At 42.2% G+C, this 19,296-nt stretch overlaps 1 protein-coding gene across 1 annotated transcript in view; it reads left to right on the plus strand.

The window, feature by feature from the left end:
* Nucleotides 1-19,296, plus strand: part of RBFOX1 (RNA binding fox-1 homolog 1) — a 2,526,943-nt gene that overhangs the window by 2,299,299 nt on the left and 208,348 nt on the right. The window contains 1 exon segment of the mRNA XM_021673515.2: nucleotides 13,769-14,011. Coding sequence (XP_021529190.1) covers nucleotides 13,769-14,011 — 243 coding nt within the window.

Consider the following 19,296-nt stretch of genomic DNA (forward strand, 5'->3'; position numbering starts at 1 on the left):
AGAATGTATACTTTTCACTAGAGCATTCCATCATCTGTGACCTAATTCCAAAGGGGAAGGTATGTGATTCTCCTTTTGTTAATGTGACTTAATGCTCCCAATTTTCCAAATCTACCAGGAGACCCTTGGTGACATTCTTAGTGGGATGCCATAGTCAGCAGCATTCATAGCAGAGTTACTGTCCCTCCAGGCTATTTGGTTCTCTATGTGTATAAGGACTTCCTCTTTTACAAAGAAAGTTTCTCACATTAAATCTATCAGTTTCCTACTTTAGAAGCAGGCAGAGAATACTCTGGACAGCTATGATGGAATAAGTAAAACAGCAATATTGTCTCAAATTATATCTGTAGGGTAACCGCAAGCCAGCTGTTTAAGGGGACAGAATCCATCCTTTTCCTCTTGTGGATTTGGTTAAATGTAGTAGTAGCAATGGAGCAAGTCATCTAAATTTATCTTGCATGTGAATTTGACACTGATGTTATTCTGGTGGTAGTCTTAAGAACTTCACCCCCTTTAGAAAACAATGGGCTGGATAAAGAAGATGGATTGCGGAAGTCTGTTCAGGATTGAGGTTTCCCGCATACCCAGGTGGGGAAGAATCCCTGTTGAGTTAAAATTCATCTGTCTGTTCTTTCCCTTACAAAAATTCACTTTTGCCAATGTTTATTTACATGGTTTGATTTTCTACTTGTTTATCTGCCCTTCTGTCCATAGAAGTGTGTCTGTGACAGTGATGGGCAGCCCCAGCTGTCACTCAGGGATGGATGACAGTGGTGACGGTCCGTTAGCATTGATAGCAAAGTAGTCACAACAGCTGAACTTTATGGTCTTAACAGTATACTATAGTTATGCAAGAGGTTATCACTGGGGAAAATGGATGAAGAGTGCCCAAGATCTTCTTCTACATTTTTTTTGAAACTTTCTATATAATTATGTCTCTATGATTATTTGAAAATAAAAAGTTAAAAATAATGGTAATCATAGGCTAGGCTCTGCATTCAGAATTGAGTTGGTACAGATTTCTTCATGCACCCACCATGACCTGAGATAATTTTCTTAGCCTCTCAAAGCCTACTATTTATCAAATGAAGATAATGTTTGTGCTCATATAATCAGGCTGTGAGTTCCATGGATGGAAGTTCTATTTATAGAACATTTAGGGCAGTGGGAAGCATATGGCTTAAGCCCTTCTAATTGTATCATTGTTATCAACCATAATGTTATCAGTAACACTATCATCATTAACGTGATTAACTTACCTGAGTCCTGGATCTTAGGGTAGCAGGAACAAGGTCTTGTGGCAACCTCTCATTTTGCCTAGGATACTTCAAGGCTTTGTCAGAATGTCTCAAAAATATTTTATTGTGAATTGTTCTACCATAGCTCTTACAAATACCACCTCTTAGCCCACAAAACGGTCGATTATAGATAAAGGAAAGGACCTCATTGTTGGAGAAAGGCTTAGATCTGAGGTCTGGATTTGCACTTACTCACTTCAAGACCTTATGTTTCCTTATCTGTGAAGTGGGTGTGCTAAAAATGAATTTATTACTCTAGCTCCTGTGGAGATGAAGTGAGATAGTATATATACAAAGTGCCTAACATTGTCCGTTACTTAGAAGGTGCTTGAAGAACACCAGCTGCTCTGGCTGCTAGTTTATATTAATAACAGGCAATAGTAAGGCATTTGCAGCAGTTTCACAGACAGGTGAAGCCCTATGCAGCATGCCATTCCAGCAAGAAATGCTTCAGTGCAGTGTTGGGATATTCCAATGGGGAAACTTTTTTCAGTAATGCAGGGCAACAGTGGATGGTTTTGACCTTGTTCTCAGTGCCCTGAGGTGCTAAGTGAGTCAGAACATGTCTCAGTACTAGTAAAAATGAAGGGACTAGCTTGGGATTCATTTTTTATTCAACAAAACCTTTTGAATGCTTTTGTATATGTGTGTGTGTGCACCTCAGACACTGTTTGAGGCAACAGTGATAGACAAAAAAAAAAAAAGGAAACCAGAGAAGGTTCCTTTACCATAGAGTTCACAGTCCAGTTGGGATGGACACCAAAATGTGCATATAATGTCAGACTTTGAGAAGGTTTTAAATGACAAGACAGGGTCCTCAGATGCTGGAAAAGGGAGAACCTCTGTCTTCCTAAGTGCCTGATGCTGTTGGTTGGAAACTTCACTTGTTCTGTACGTTGCTGATTTTTTAAGGGCTGAGCACATTTCCCTTTGGAATTAAAACCTCAGAAGTGACCAGATCCAGTCTCTGACTTGTACAAAGTACCATAAATATTTTATTGTCAGTAACTTCTAAAGAGTTGAGAAAAACAACCTCTACATTGCCTTCTGTAACTCCAAATGGAAAATCAGGATGGAACATTTTGCAAACATAACACCTCCTCACCGCAAGTCTGTCGCCCACTCGGTTGGCTTGTGTTTCTGGGGCTGGTGTTTGTCAGCCATGGCAAGATGGCTTCCATCCACTTCCCTATTGAGGCCGGGGAAGTGAAATGAGACAAGTAGCTTTGCTGGAATCTATAACATGGATTCTCGTCATCTTTGCTATTTGTTGTGTTTTTATGAATTATGGCTTCAGCACAACTTCAGAGTTCTTTGTTCAAGAGATGATTTTCTGTAAGCTGGCATAGTTACTAGAACAAAGGTTTATATGTTTAACTAAATGAGGTCAGATCTGAATCCATCTCCACGTATTTAAGCATATACATTGTAGGATTCTGACAGATTTGGGTACCTAGCATTAGCAAGTTGTGTGAGCATGAGCAAGTAATCCCACCTAGCTTTAAAAGAAGATAAAAATATGCAGCACATTGAATTCTTGTTCAATGAGGTAATGTAGCAAAGCTACTTCGTTGAATTTTGTATGCTTGGTGCTTAGAACAATAATCAGCTCATAATTGGTGTTCAAGAAAAGATTTCTTATCCTCATTACCAGAAATCATCACCATCACCATTATTACCGTCACCATCACCACCACCACCACCATCTTCATCTTTATCTTGTTATGGATTCAGTAACAAGAATTTTTCAATAATACCAGATTATCTTAAAATTCCGGTTGTCACTCTTACAAATGTACTAGATCTTATGTATTGGGAAGTATTTTTCATTTGTTTAGCACCTCAGTGTTCTTACCTGCCAAGGGAACCATAATGACTGCTGCACGGGGTGATTATGAATACTAATCTCCTGACATACAGTAGGTTAGAGTCTAACACATGTCATTTTTGCCTGTCTTCTCTAGAGGAGGAACTTCAGTAGACTAGAAGGGGACCAATTTTATCCCCCTAATGGGACATATGTGCATACAGGACTTTCTAGATGACAAAACACATCCCAATAGATTTTCCCTCTAAAGCATCGTAAGAGTCTCACTGTGAAGAATAATATACATCACTATTTATATTTTATGAATAAGGAAACTGAGGCACATGAAGGTTGAATGACTTGACAATAGTTTTGCCATTACGCTCTTGATGCCTTAATACTTAGTCTTTGATTTCATAGTCACAGCATTAAAAGGTTAGATAGTAACTGACACTAGAAACTACCTGACCTAACATAGTGTTTTTTCTTTTATTTCTTTTTACCACAATTCATAAAAGATTTTACATTCTGAACCCATTCCTTCACATAAAGTTTTCATGAAACAATACAAACCTTAAACTATCTTATTCTTCTCTCATGTGTGTAGTTTATTTCATTTAAACAATGTTGGTAAGACGACCCCCTACGTGGGTCTTATAGCCTAAGAGATCAGACTGACAGAACATTTTTCTGTCAGAAAATTCTGGAGAACATTTTTCTCCAGAATTGTGTATCAGAACTCCCTGGGGCACCTTTTGACAGTGCCCATGCCTGGATCCCGCCCTCGGAGATTCTGAGGCAGGAGGTCTGGTGTGAAGCCTTGGAATCTGATGTTTTTAAAGAATACCCGAGGAAGTCATGTTCCTCTGACTAAGGACCACATTCTGTTGCATCTCTCGGATGGTTTCCACCTGAAACTCTTTCACTCTTTGTCTATTTATTTTTTTTTTCTTTTTGAGATGAAGTCTTATTCTTTTGCTCAGGCTGGAGTGTGGTGGTGCAGTCTCGGCTCACTGCAAACTCCACCTCCCGGCTTCAAGCGATTCTCATGCCTCAGACTTCCAGGTAGCTGGGATTTCAGGCACCTGCCACAACGCCTGGCTAATTTTTGTATTTTTAGTAGAGCTGTTTTGTCTCAGGTTGGTCTCGAACTCCTGACCTCAAATGATTCACCCACCTTGGCCTCCAAAGTGCTGAGATTACAGGCGTGAGCCACCGAGCCCTGCCAGTCGTTTTGTGGTTGGTTGTTTTTGAGTATTCTCTTCATCCTTCCCTAGGACATTAGTGTTTCCACCAGAGGATTTGTCGGTCTTGGTCTTGTCCCTCTTTCCTAGCTTGAAGGACAGAAGTTGGCTTCTCAGTTGACAACAAGAACTTATGGTGTGTGAGAATGCTGCTGTCCTCACATACTGAGCTGGAGTCTTGTGAGATAGGGCTTCTTGTCCTCTGTGGTTATGTGGGTAGAGAGGGGAGCTGATGCATCCCTTTAAGGAACCTTGAAAGGGCTGCTTGTTTTAACCCTCACTTCGTGAGACATTGCAGACATCCCCAAGGTATGATTGGAAATGGAAATGTAAGAACGGCACAAATACTGTGTATCCAGATTTTCTTTCCAACGTTGAAAAGCTGGGAATTAAAAAGAGAAACATCACCCAGGGGCCACCTGAACTAGAACCTGCAAAATAGACCAGCAGGAAGGTTGTATTCATCCGGGCAGCCTTTTCCACTCTCACCTCCTCCTCTGTTACACAATCGAATTACAAGTTTAATCACTTCAGAAACCACATTCATTCCCTCCAGTCGAATGATCTCTCTTTCCATAGCAAGGAGCCTTGGTGATAAGCAGCTATCTGTGGGAAGGGTGGATGGGCCTCTCAAAACCTCTCCCTCGACAAGCAAGGAAGACATGAGCAAATAAAAACTGAAATTGTTTTGACATTTCACTCTGGTTGTAGTTTTCATAATAAAGGAAGAACAAAGTATTTGCAGCTTTAAATAAAGAGGCTGCATTTGGCATTGATGTGGTGTTTCACTGGGGAATTTTTTGTATGAGTGCTTATTTTTGCTCACTGGGAGAGAGAAAAAAAAAACAATAAGCCATGAAAAGACAAAAATCCAAGAAAAGGAGAAAGCCAGACCCCTGTACTTTTTCTTCATAGCATTTATCACCACTGGAATATTGCGGTCATCTTAGTATTTATTTTTTTCTTTCTCGAAGTCTGCTGCTGCACTTAACTATGAAGTCTATAGAGACAAAGATGGTTTTGGATTTTGCTTACCATTTCATTAAATGTGAATCAATGAATTCATTTACATAATGCATACTATGAGAGCCAGGCCGTGTGTGTGCGCGCGCGCGTGTGTGTGTGTGTGTGTGTGTGTGTGTGTGTGTGGTTTTTGGTGATTTGATTTTTAATTATATCCTTACAATAATAATGGTGAAGCTCCTCATCATTGGCCCCATTAAACAGAAGCAAAAACTAGTGCCTGGAGTATCACAATAACTTGTCCAAGATTACACAGCCAGTCTGTAAAAGAGCTGGATTTCAAGATCTTCCAAGTAATCATCAGTTATGGTATTTTTAAGATCGATTTGCAGTTAAACACACAGCTTTGTTACAAATTCATGCTCTCTGATGTTCTCACGGTATTTTTAAAAATTTACCTATTGCTATCTCTCTTAGCTTTTTTTCATCCTTCCTCTATCTCTTCCCTTTTATCCCCGAATGTTTGCCCTCCCCTCTTAAGAAAAAATAAAATGAGATAGTAGCAAGCTCCCTGCTGGATTTTATAACTCTGCATACCATATATTTAGTTTAGTAATGAAAAATTCCAGCTCCAGGCGATGCATAGAATCGCATTTCTAATGTTTTTTAAACAGCTATTAATGTGGTCGAGCACTGTTTTTTTTTTTTCCCTTCCTCCTCTATATAATCATCTGCTCAGTGGTGCGCTGTGAAACTGAGAGTAGGAGCCAGAGGAGGAGCAAGCTGTGATTGATGGGCCAGGCCTTGCTGGCAGAAAAAGTCCCATCTGGGTTGGTTTTGGGAGCAGTCAGATGTTGAGGGGGAGGTCAGCCAGGCGGCCTCAGCCCCCCACCTTCCTCAACACCCCGATCATCCACACATTGCACAGTGTGCATACCCTCGCTCGTAACTGAGGCGTGCTTTGGGCAGATGCTTTGTGGTGTGGGACAAGAACAGCTGCTAAGTTTATGGAGGAGAAAGGAAACAGGATGGTGCAGCAGGTATTTTTTTTTTCCATTTCATCTTTCACTCAAAATTGTGATTTGAATTAAGCCGAAAGCTTTCCTTGCGTTAAGTCTGTGCTGTCTGTGATACGTAGCTTGCTCCTTGAATCATGTTCGGGGAAAGGAGAGGAGTTTCAGCAAAGTGTGTATGTGTGTGTGTGCGTGTATGTGTGTGTGTGTGTGTGTGTGTGTGTGTGTACGCCTTCTGCTTGATGTGTGGAACTGAGCTGGTCTTAGAACCAGCAGGTTAATGGTGTCATTTTGCATTTTTCTTCTTTGTTTCAATGCCCCTGGGGCATGATGCAGTTTAGCTCATTTCAGTTCAGCGCAAGAGGCTTTCTCTGAATATGCGCGATTTCTTGCCAGAGATGTATTGTAGACCATGCTACTAAACTAAAGTAAAACAAACTGTCAGCAAGACTGAAAACTGCAGGCAAACACCAAGAATGGGTAGATTCCTCCAGTGAGTCCATGCTGGGGGCGGGGGTCCCGCTGAGGGAGTCGCTGCTTTCCTGGGGTGTGTGGACAGATGCAATCAGCTGACTTATTAGATCTTGACAATTCCTGTGCATTTCTTCATTACAAGGGTTGAGTTTAGGCCAGAGGAGGTTCTCTGCAGCATTAAATAAACTGGGGACAAATAAATTCCAGATGCAGAAAGGGAGGGTGTGCTCAAGAAGTTTGACTATAAAGGTGGGGAAATGCAGGTGTGTGAGTGTGCACCCACACATACCCACACACAAAAAGACTTGCTTATTTGAAAGTCCACCTGGACGGCTATGAAAGCAGGTGCTTTGCCTTCTCAGTGAGAATCAGGTAGTTACATGGAAAAGAATAGACCCATTTCACGTTTGGCCACTTTAAGATTTTTTCTCAGTTGAAATATGGTTTGCGTTAGATTTTGAGCCAAAATATTTTGTCAAACCTGACTGGCTACTACTCTTGCTTCTCTTACTAGTATCTCAAAGCTACTCTATTAAAGCACTCACGGCAACAAATGGGAGAAAGGCAATGTCTTAAAAAAATTCTCATGTTATTTTCTCTCTGACTCTGTCTTCTGAGTACACTTCAGGGAGAAAATGAAGGGTTCAGAGTATATCTGTGACCAAAGAAATTCTCTGAGCATCGGAAGAGTGGCCCTCTGAATGTGTGCATACAAGAGTCGACATACTATGCTAATAGTCAGATTACAGTATTTGTCTTAAAATAGCAATGATAGCCAGCCTATTTCATGCTTCAGTAAAATATTTAAATTGAAATGACATTGTTTTTAAGTTTTAGGAATCAGACTTGGTTGCATTTTAATAATCCTTTTGCTCTCTGTAACTGGAGTGAAAGCTACACGTTGGGGTGTCTTGAGTAATGACAGGTTTCCATCATCCTGCTGTCGTTGAGTTGCTCTCATTGACTGAGACGTTTGGTGTCTGAAGACAAGGAAGTTTCTTCTACCTTTATCCTAATAAATGTTGTTTATTTCAAGCTTGCAGTGAGTTTTGCAGCAGTGATAGTGGGGCTTCAAGCATGAGATCTTGGCCTTCTTTCGTCCCCCTTTTGTGTACTGAGCAACAACTCAAGAAAGTCCAGGCACTGAAATTAAATGTTCACTTTGCAGATGCTCTGGAAGCATTAGCTTGATGATGTGGGGAACACTTGCAGAGCAGATCATCCTCCTCATCAGCTAGGAACACCCACAAGCAGCCTGACTCTGCAGATATCACAAACTCCCTGATCATTCCACTTATTTAGGGAAAGGTGGGGGTTTGGCATTGGAGTAGAAGAAAGAAGGCAGCTTCTGCAAATGAGGGAGTGTCTAGCCAGGATGCTCCAAATAATTTTGCCTGTCACTGTCCCCTACATGAAGTTGGCTTCAGCTTCCAACTCAGGAGCCTGTTCATGTGCCTAGGATTTGCCGTGACCTGGAGTGGAAAAGGTGCCCTTAATGTGAATGTATTTTTGCAGAAAATACATTCATCCAGGCTAGGAATCTAGGAATATCACCAGGGAGGAAACAAAGACATCTCTGGAGCCACTTGAAGGTGAAAAATAATTCCATAGGAAGTACAATGGTCTTAATTAAATATTAGCTGTAATTATCCTAAAGTGCAAATGTTGGGAATATTAATTAGGGTCTCTCTGGAACGGCTGTCAGTGTTAATAAGTAACTGTAGGGGGTCCCACCAACATCTGTTTGAGAACTCCAGGTACAGGATGAAATCCGGAGCCCCATGTTCCTGGATGCTCACTGCAGGCTCCCTGGCTACCATGGAATCATTCCCTAGAGCATGGTGCGCTGTATTTGCCAGAATTGCACAACTCATGATAGAGGTGGGTGGTTTACATTGGTACCAGTGGTGCCCCAGCTGGCCCTTGACTTTCCTGGGATAGCCTCAAAGCATCTTGAAGTCAGGTGTAAGGCTTGAGATAGTGCAGAAGTTTCCCAGGCTGCTGCCCCACTACTTTTGAAGGGTCACCCACCTAATCTGGCCATTGGAATTGCTGGCATCTTCAAATCATATACCTTAGCCCCTGGCTTCCTCACAGGGAGTAACACCCCAATGGCTAAAACACACTTCCATGGTGTACATGTTAGAGAGGGAGTTGCTTATTTAAAAATGGGAAGTGAACTCCCCACCAGGTGATTCTCTTGCTAGAGGAGAGATGCCTTAACAGATGATACATATAGGCCTTGGTTTAACTGTTGGCTACCCTGAGAACTACCTGTGGCTGTGACCTTGCATCATTGTTTCCAAGTTTTGGGCTGGAGCCTCTTTGATGACAAAGTAAAGTGAGATTAGAGATGGAATGCATGCGAAGTAGGGATTCTGGACCTTGGCGGTATTCACATTTGGGGCGGAACAGTCCTTTGTGGTTCAGGGCAGTACCGTACACTTCAGGATGTTTAGCAGCATCCCTGGCCTCCACCCACTAGATGGCAGTAGCACATCCTCCCTCATTTGTGACAGTCAAAATGGTCTCCAGTCATTGCCTAATGTCCTGTGTAAAGCAGTCACACCTTTGTAAGAACTACCCTTATGAAGCACCCAGGACAGTGCCTGGCACCTGTTAAGTTTTCTTCTGAGGATCAGTGAGGAGAAGGGGCTGCTTTTTATTGAAGCCTGAGGCCATCATGAACCTTCTGCTCATAAGCCCTCTTCTGCAGATTTAAAGCCTGTGTGCATGTGTGTTTACAGGACAGAGATCTGGTGATGGAAAGTAAATTCCCAAAAAGATTCTGACTCGCTGGTTTTGTACCATTCTCAATATTTCCAGCCTCCAAGACTAGCTATCACCCCTCTTTGGTTTAGAGAGAATACAGCCCCTTTCTCTTTCTGCTTCACTGCTTTATTTCCTGCCCAAACTATTTATGCAGTAATGGCTTCTTAACTGGTGATCCCATATCTAATGACATTCTGCCATAGCTGTTAGAAAATATTTTTTACCAGGAACCAATAGTAGACCATTCAGGCTTGGTGGGCTGGGCAGTCTCTGTCACAACTATTCACTTCTGTTGTTGAAGTACAAAAGCCACTATAGGCAGTCAACAAAGGAGCATGGCTGTGTTCCAATAAAACTTTATTTACAAAAACAAAATGGGGGCCAGGTTTGCCCCATGAGTCATTTGCCAGGTCCTCTCTTCATCCCCCTACTTTACGGAGCCCAGAGTTCATTTTATCAAGCACATATTCACTTGGAAAACACTTGTAAATGTCCACTTTGCAGCTACTATGCTGTTGGACCATGGAGATGGGACAGGGAATGTGGCACAGTGTCCTGTTTTCAGAAAGCTCACAAACAAATAAAAAGATAGTGGCAGTGCTCGGAGCTGTGTGAGCTATGGCCACCAGCTATGGTGGAGCCGAAGGGATGGGCCACTAACCAGGTTTCAGCATCAAGGAAGGCCTGCTGGAGGAGGTACTCTTAATGCAGACTGAAGAAAGCGTAAGAACTAGCTGGGCAAGGGGGTCGGTGAGGCTTTCCAAGCTGAGGGGCAGTGAATGTGAAGACTTCATGGGGTTAGGAGGATGGAGCTCTTCTCCCTTAACTGACCATAAGCTTCTGGAGGCCATGGCGCTTCTCTGCTCCATACAGAGAGAGCTCCAATTCTACAAGGAGCTTTAGCTCTTTTGCAGGAACTAGTGGGAATGGGCCACTTTTCTTGAGGTTGCTCTGCACTGATGTAAATCCCCAGGGTTATATCTGTTGCTGGCGAAAGTATCTTATTCTGGAGGTGGAGGAAGGAAGCCTTTGTCTTCATCTGATCATTGTCTGGACCACTGCTCCTGTGATTATTCTGTTCTTCCCTGTAGGGGCTCAGACAAGTCTGTGTTTCAATGAAGAGGTGGGCCAGGTAGAAGACTGGGGAGGCAGAAACATATCTTTGAGCAGAAGCCGCCTCTGGCACAATGAATTTCTCATCAGATGGTTCCCAAGATCCCAACATTTCTGGTTCTTTTCATCACCCATGGAGAAGTGGCATCACTATGGAATTTCTGTACAGAAGGATATGTTCCTTGAGCAGCCCAGAAAAAGAAAAGATGCTAGTTTAGTTATAAAACAGCAGAAGTTTTTTTTTTTTTTAATTAGTCAAGACCCTTTCAGTTGTAAGTAACAGAAAAACTAGCTTAAAAAATGAGACAAAGGGTACAAAGTGTCAGTTTTGCAAGACAGATACATTCTGGAGATTTAAGTACAGCATGGGAACAGGAGTTAAAAATACTGTATTATATACTGGAAATGTGCTAAGAGGATAGATCTTAAATTAAATCTCAACACACACACACCACACACACAAATGGAAATCATGTAGAAGTGATGGATATGCTAATTACCTAGAATGTGGTCACTTCACAATATATACATATGTCAGAACATCAAGTTAAACACCTTACATGTATAATTTTTATGTTAATGATATCTCAAAGCTGTTAAAAAATAGGACATTTACTGACTTGTGTAACTAAAGCAAGTAAGAGTGGTACTAACTGCGGGTAAAGGTGGATTCAAAACTTCATATGATGTCACCAGGACTCAGTAGACATTTCTGTGTTCCTCAGTTTCTTCTCTTCATTTTCCTCTAGGTTGGCCTTACCTGTAGGCAGGTCCTCTTCAAGTGGCAGTTTTTTTTTTTTGTTTGTTTGTTTTTTTGAGACGAAGTCTTGCATTGTGGCCCAGGCTGGGGTGCAGTGGTGCAATCTCAGCTCACTGCAACTTCCACCTCCCAGGTTCAAGCAATTCTCCTACTTCAAGTGATTCTCCTGCTTCAGTCTCCCGAGTATCTGGGATTACAGGCATGCACCACCATGCCTGGTTAATTTTTGTACTTTTAGTGGAGATGGGGTTTCACCATGTTGCCCAGGCTGGTCTTGAACTCTTGACCTCAAGTGATCCACCCACCTAGGCTTCCCAAAATGTTGGAATTACAGGCATGAGGCAACATGCCCAACCTAAGTGTCAGTTCTTGGCAGCTTCAGGCTTACGTTGTTTTTGCAGCTGCCAATGACAGTGGAAAGATAACTTCTTCCCCAAAACTATGGCAAAATTCCAGGGCGACTGGGACTCAGTGGTGTGACTAGGGCTTAACGTACCAATGGATTCACTAGATAGATGGGCATGAACCCAAATCCACAGGACTATCTCAGTGGCACCTTCTGACTGGCCAGGTTGGTGTCCTATGGCTCATCTCTCAGTGATTGGGAGCTGGGTTCAAATGTATCTACACCATATAGGCTGAGAGTGGGACTGGGATCTTGTTGAAGAAACAGGAGTGGAGACAGACCAGCAATATCAAAACATGTCTTCTGTGGCTTCCCAAGGATAGACAGGGTTAACTGCTCATGGATAGCAATTCAGCCTCAGCATAGGCACACCCTCCATGGCCCCAGTGCTATGGAAACATGTTAGAAAGACAGGAAGAAACTCTTGTGCCCTTTTATTTCCAATGGTACAGACATTTGGAGAAATTTGTCCAGAGGAGGCAAGAGCCTGATGGGAATGTTTTTCCTTGTAAAATGTTTAAACTTATCCTAAGCTTCGTTCTCTTCCAAGTGTCATCTTTAACATTCTAATTAAGGTCCCTTCTAAACAAATGCACCAGTTCTGTCTGTGTGCTTCTCTGAGAATGAACTTTTTTTTTTCTTTCCTTCTTTCTGTCATCATGTTTTTGCTGCACTCAAATTGCTTTAGAGAAAGAGGATTTCAGATGCTGGTGGCGAATACTGAAGAGAGAGGAGCAATTCTGACATTTTTGCCCTAGGATCATTATAGGAGGGCTAAAGTCACATCTAATTGACCACAGACAATGGAGGAGGCAGCTATTTGGTGTGCTTAATTGCTAAGTTTTTTTCCACTCTCTCTGTCTTTCTGACTGTGTAATCTCATCTCCTGAGACCATGGAATATTTGGACCTTTGGGTTACAATTTCTTATGCTGTGTGTGTGTGTGTGTGTGTGTATGTGTCATGGTAGAACTGTGGAGGAGGAAGTAGAGAGAGAGATGTTTCCTGAAATGGAAGCATCTGAATGCAGGTTTTTGTTGTGTGTGTTTTTTAAATTATTCTGAGTTGGCTGTAATTGTCACACTGCATGTTTTGCCTAGATCTGAAGAATGAATTGTTATATAATACTCTGTGCTCATAAAAAAAAATAAGGCAGGGAGGGAGAGGCATTGACTAATGAGACTAAGAGTTAAATCCAATATTTTTCAGAAATGCTTAAAATGTGGATGTCAGAGAGGACGATCTTTGTCCAAATTAGGCCCTGAATTTTTATTAACTGCTTCATTTTGGCACTGGGGACATCATACACACACACATACACCACACACACACCACACACATACACACAAACAAAAAACACACAAGCACACAGACACTGGGAGCATTAAAAGGATCCTCCCTCTTCCATTATGTGAGCCAAGTCACATAAAACTTTGATTAAATTCAAATGCTTACATAAATTGTCTCTCCTCTCAAGAACACACACGTTCAATTTAATCTCTCTTGGCACTTTGAGTATGAAATCAAGGTTCTGCTGTCACTGCGGACAACTAAATGTTCACAGCTTCCAAAATGGGAATGAAATAAAAATGATCTGACAGGAAAAAAAAAAAAAAAATCCAATCTAGTAAGCCACAGACCCTCATTGTCTTTGAGTATTAGGCCGAGTGACTTGGGAAAAGCGACTTCATCTTTCCAAGACTCGGTTTCTACATCTCTAAGATGGGGAGAAGTGATGGTTACTGTTTCCTTATAGGTTCTGGTGAAGATGAGCTGAGATTGGTCCATCTCAGGCTGGTGATGTCATGGTGACCCCTAGAAAGTAGGCAGAGCACGATCGTCCTGGGATCTGGGAGGAAGCTTTCTGCAGGGTGCCTACTCACGATGTTCTCCTTCTCTGCACCTTTTTGATTTTTCAGGGTAATCAGGAAGCAGCCGCTGCCCCTGACACAATGGCTCAGCCTTACGCTTCGGCCCAATTCGCTCCCCCGCAAAACGGTATCCCCGCGGAATACACGGCCCCTCATCCCCACCCCGCGCCAGAGTACACAGGCCAGACCACGGTTCCCGAGCACACGTTAAACCTGTACCCTCCCGCCCAGTCGCACTCCGAGCAGAGCCCGGCGGACACGAGTGCCCAGACCGTCTCCGGCACCGCCACAGTAAGTGGACGCGTTCGCTGCGGGTAGGGGGAATAGGCAAAGCTGCGCTGGGGCAGGTGCCCCAGGCCTGGGAATGGCAGCAGGGGCGCACCCGCTCCACCCAGGGACTCTGGCAAACGGATCAGTCCTCGAGCTCATCCTCATCTTACCAGCTTCCTGAAGTTTACCTCATCTCCATGCATTCTTTCTTAGCATTCATTTAAATCTATAATATTCATTTAAATCTATATATTTTTTCATTGATTTCATTTATTTGCAAAGGGGCACATTTATCAATTTTCTGTTTTTTAGTTTTGCCTTTCCAGAATGCCATCCCAATGAAATATCCTTTTTTCTGGGGGAAAAAAAAAAAATTGATGTAAGATAATCTTTTTTTTTTTTTTTTTTGTCATTATGGAGGCTGGGTATGGTGGCTCATGCCTGTAATCCCAGCCTTCTGGGAGGCCGAGGTGGGAGGATCACATGAAACCAGTAGTTTGAGAACAGCCTAGACAACAAAGTGAGACCTCATCTCTGCAAGAAATTAAAAATTTAGCTGAGTGTAATGGTGCATGCCTGTAGTCCCAGCTACTTGGGAGGCTGAGGTGGGAGGATGGTGTGAGCCCAGGAGTTTGAGACTGCAGTGAGCTAAGATTGCTCCACTGAACTCTAGCCTGAACAGGTTCAGTGAGGTGGGAGGATGGTCTGAGCCCAGGAGTTTGAGATTGCAGTAAGCTAAGATTGCTCCACTGAACAGGGCGACAGAGTGAAACTCTGTCTCTAAATAAACAAAAATAAAGTCTTTGTGGATTTATAATTTACATACCATAAAATTTGTATACTTTTAGGTGTACAGTTCACTGATTTTTAGCAGATTTACAGAGTTGTGTGACTATTGCATCTAATTTTGGGATATTTCCATCAGCCTAAACACAAACCTTGTGTCCCTTTGCAGCTACTCCTCATTCATCCCTCAGAGCTCTGAACCTGGCTTCCTTACCTTAGCCTAATTCATTTGAAATTCATACACGTTGCGTGTTTTTCCCTGATTTTTTCCTTTTATTGCTGGACCATAGAGCAGGGGCTAGAAAGGCTCAGGGTGAGAGAATTTGGGTGAATAAGGGAACTGTCCTGTATTTTTATGGTGATGGTTACATGACTTGATATACCATCAAGAGTAAATTTTATTGCATACAAATGATTAAATGGATTAGAAACAGGCATGTAAACAACAGAAATATTTTATCATCACTGTAAATGAAAACTGGTGTTTGGGCCATTAATCAAATATAACTCTCAACAAAAAGAATTATAGTAAAATTAAACAATGTTCATTTGTGTGTCACTTAAAGTAATCATGATACCACAAAACCTATACGGAACATGCATTTGGGAACCCTTTTCTGTAGAATTCTTTAGAAGCTTGGGCACCCCAAACCTCTTGTCTGGAACATTTTCTTTCTTTTTTTTTTTTTTTGAGACGGAGTTTTGCTCTTATTACCCAGGCTGGAGCGCAATGGCGCGATCTCGGCTCACCGCAACCTCCGCCTCCTGGGTTTAGGCAATTCTCCTGCCTCAGCCTCCTGAGTAGCTGGGATTACAGGCACGCACCACCATGCCCAGCTAATTTTTTGTATTTTTAGTAGAGATGGGGTTTCACCATGTTGACCAGGATGGTCTCGATCTCTTGACCTCGTGATCCACCCACCTCAGCCTCCCAAAGTGCTGGGATTACAGGCGTGAGCCACCGCAACCGGCCTGTCTGGAACATTTTTTAAGTGCAAGGCAATTCTGGCTCTTCCTCCTGTCCCGAGACCTCTGGAAAACCAGTGTTTATGAAGAAGTTTATGGGTTTGCAGCATCATACATGCCTTATGATAAAAGCAACCACTGACTTTGCTCCTTGCCACCTCCTTCATTTGGAGGGTAGTTTTGCAGATTTTTTTTTTTAATACTATACATTCTGTAATTTTTTAATTGTCTTCCTCCCTTTTTAATTTATTGTGGTAAAATACATAAACATAAAACCATTTTTAACCATTTTAATATATACACATTTCAGTGGAATTCAGTATATTCACTATGTATTGCAAAATGACCACTATTATCGAGTTTGAAAATGTTCTTTTCACCCCAAAAGGAAACCTCATACCCATTAAGCAGACACTCCCCATTCTCCCTCTCCCCAGCCCCTGGCAACCACCAGTCTGCTTTAGAGATAGCTTTTTGTGTCTGGCTTCCTTCTCCTAACACAGTGTTGTCCAGGTTCATTCATGCTGAGTACCCCACTGTATGGCTAGACCAGGTTTATTTAGCCAGTAGTCCACTGAGGGATATCTGGGTGGTCTCTACGTTCTGTTTCTTCTGAACACTCCTGCTACTGATTTTGTTGTATTTAGTTGCTGTTCCTCGGGTATGGGTCTGTTAAAGGAGTTTGCTGGTTCAGCAGGTGTTTGTTGCTTTTTTGTTGACTACTGGATGGTAGTGCTGGAGTTATGGTTTATTATTTTGTTGGCTATTTTGTGATAATCAATAGTAGTAGTGCCTGGATAGGTTATTTCCAAATTTCTTAAAAAAGATCCAATCAGACATTATTGATTTAGCTAAGTGCTGCGGAAATTTTATGTATTCATTTACTCATAAATATCTATTAAGCTTATACTAGGGCCAGGACTCATACTAGCTGGCATGGTTGATCCAAACAACATGATCTTTCCCTCTTGTGGCTTAGTATGAGAGGCAGAGACTGAGCATGTGGCAAATAGCATGGGTGACAGATGCTCTTTTTTTTTTTTTTTTAGGATGGATACTATTTTTTTATGTTTATGTTTTATTGCACTTTAGGTTTTAGGGTACATGTGAAGAACATGCAGGATTGTTGCATAGGTACACACATGGCAGTGTGATTTGCTGCCTCCATCCCCATCACCTATATCTGGCATTTCTTCCCATGTTATCCCTCCCCAACTCCCTACTCACCTCTATCCCTCCCCTAGTCCCCCCCAACAGACCCCAGTGTGTGATGCTCCCCTCCCTGTGTCCATGTGTTCCCATTGTTCAACACCCACCTATGAGTGAGAACATGCAGTGTTTGATTTTCTGTTCTTGTGTCAGTTTGCTGGGAATGATGGTTTCCAGGTTCATCCATGTCCCTACAAAGGACACGAACTCATTGTTTTTTATGGCTGCAGAGTATTCCATGGTGTATATGTGCCACATTTTCCCTGTCCAGTCTATCATCATTGGGCGTTTGGGTTGGTTCCAGGTCTTTGCTATTGTAAACAATGAACATACAGATGCTCTTAAGGAAAATATAGGTACCTTAAGAAAATTAAAAAAGAACAGAGGTGCTACCTGCAAATGTGTAGTCTGGTAGCATTTCCTTAAGGAGATAATGTTTAAGGTGGGAAGACAAAGCATCCCAGGCAGAGGGAATACCACAGTCAGGGGTTGGAAAGATCTGGGCTCATTTGAAGTCCTAAGAAGAAGCCAGTATGTTTAGGGCATGGTGAAGGGGGTTTAAAGGTGATGTGGCAAAAGATGAACTGGGAGAAATTAGCAAAGATTTGACATCCTACAGACCCTGATAAGAGGTTGAAATTCCACATTATAAGCAATGGGAAACCATTGAAAAGAGTTTAAGCCAGAAGAGTTATGAAATAAGACATAAAAATAAAGGGCTAATGATGCCTAGCTTAAAGGAAATTTAATCCATTTGGGGAGTTGAGCTGCTCCACATCTTTGCCCTGCAAAAAGAACACTTTAGAGATCAACACAATTGAATTTAAATAGCGTGTTGGGTGTCCACAGTGCCCCAGGCACTGCAAGGAGATAATCTGATGTGCAGGCAAGCTCTCTTCCCTTGGAGAGCCTTAGGAGAATATGGGATATGTGTTCTGTTAATTATGATAATGTACCAAATTCTAGCATATAGATTTTCACAGCTTTTATCTATCGTGATGACAGTAGGAGAAAACATTTTCAGAATCATAGTCAGAGGGTTATACCTTTCAGAATCTTCTGGTTACAGGAAAGAGAAAACTCAGTAAGAAGTGCGTTGGCTCATTGAACAAAAAGTCCAGAAAGAGGATGGACACAGCTTGGTTTTTGGCACACATCCATTAGCTTCTAACGGGGACCGTCTGGGGTTGGCTTCCTTGTCCTCACCTCTACTCTCTGGCTGTATCCTGCAAGTTTAGGCTCCAGTCACCACGACCAGCAGCCCTGTGAAAGGCTCTTGAATTCATCCCATATAAGCCCTCTCATGGGAATCCCTCTCCATTTCTGGCTTGTGTGGCATTATCTTCGTTCAGTGGCTAAGGCTGGTACTGAGTGTCCCAGCCCTCAGATCACCAAGGAGCTTCCTATCCAAATACAAGGAATGAAGACCATTTCATCGGAGTCCATGATAAGATACCTTCAGAACAAGTAATTAAAGAAACTAAGTAGACAGAACCTGGTCAGAGCTAAAGATAGCATGGTGAGCCATTTGCATAAAGAAGCTTGAATTGGTGTTTGTCAAGAGTAGGTAGGGAGTAAAAAGAAGCATAAGAACAGCACATTGGAGAGCTCCTGGGGTGGGGTTTGAAGGAAGAGAAACTATTAAGACATCAGTGGGATGTTCAGATTGGGTGTTGAACCATTTGAATGTTGGGCTATAGAGCCTGAGGGTATAAACTGAGAAGACATAATTGAAGTGACATTCTGGACATCTCTGAAGACCTAGAAGAAAGCAGTTTTGCTGGAGTAGTGGAGAGAGTTCCAGAAGGGACAAGAGTTGAGGAATAAATGGCGTATGTTGGAGTGGGTGGGTATTGCCTATTATAAATATTTGGAGTAACTAGGAGAAAGAAGAGATTGCATCTGAGAAGTAAAGAGGTTAGAGAAAGCCGTTGGTAGGATAGTTGATTTAGATTCACTAATTTATGCCAATAAGTTTCCTGTATGGGGTGCAAAGGACAGGAAGCAAGAGATAGGGAATAATGGTGCAGGAAAGAAAGTGATAAAGTGTTTTACAGGAGATAAGAAGGAATAGGACCAAGGGCATTCAGATACAATAGGCAGTCTAGGAAAGAAGAAACCATTTTTTAACAGCTTTAATGACATGCAATAAGCTGCATATATTTAATGTATACACTTTGATACATTTTTACAAATGTACCTACATGCAGAACCATTACTGCTATCCAGATAAGAAATACGTCCATTATCCCAAAGTCTTCTCTTGCTCTTTTCTGGTCCTCCCCTCCTCCTTCTTACTTCATCCCCTGGAAACCAGTGGGTCTGCTGCTTTCACTATAGCTTAA

The sequence above is a fragment of the Aotus nancymaae genome, unplaced genomic scaffold, assembly GCF_030222135.1.
Source record: "Aotus nancymaae isolate 86718 unplaced genomic scaffold, 86718_ANA_hifiasm-v0.15.2.pri h1tg000049l, whole genome shotgun sequence".
NCBI classification, from domain to species: Eukaryota; Metazoa; Chordata; class Mammalia; order Primates; family Aotidae; genus Aotus; species Aotus nancymaae.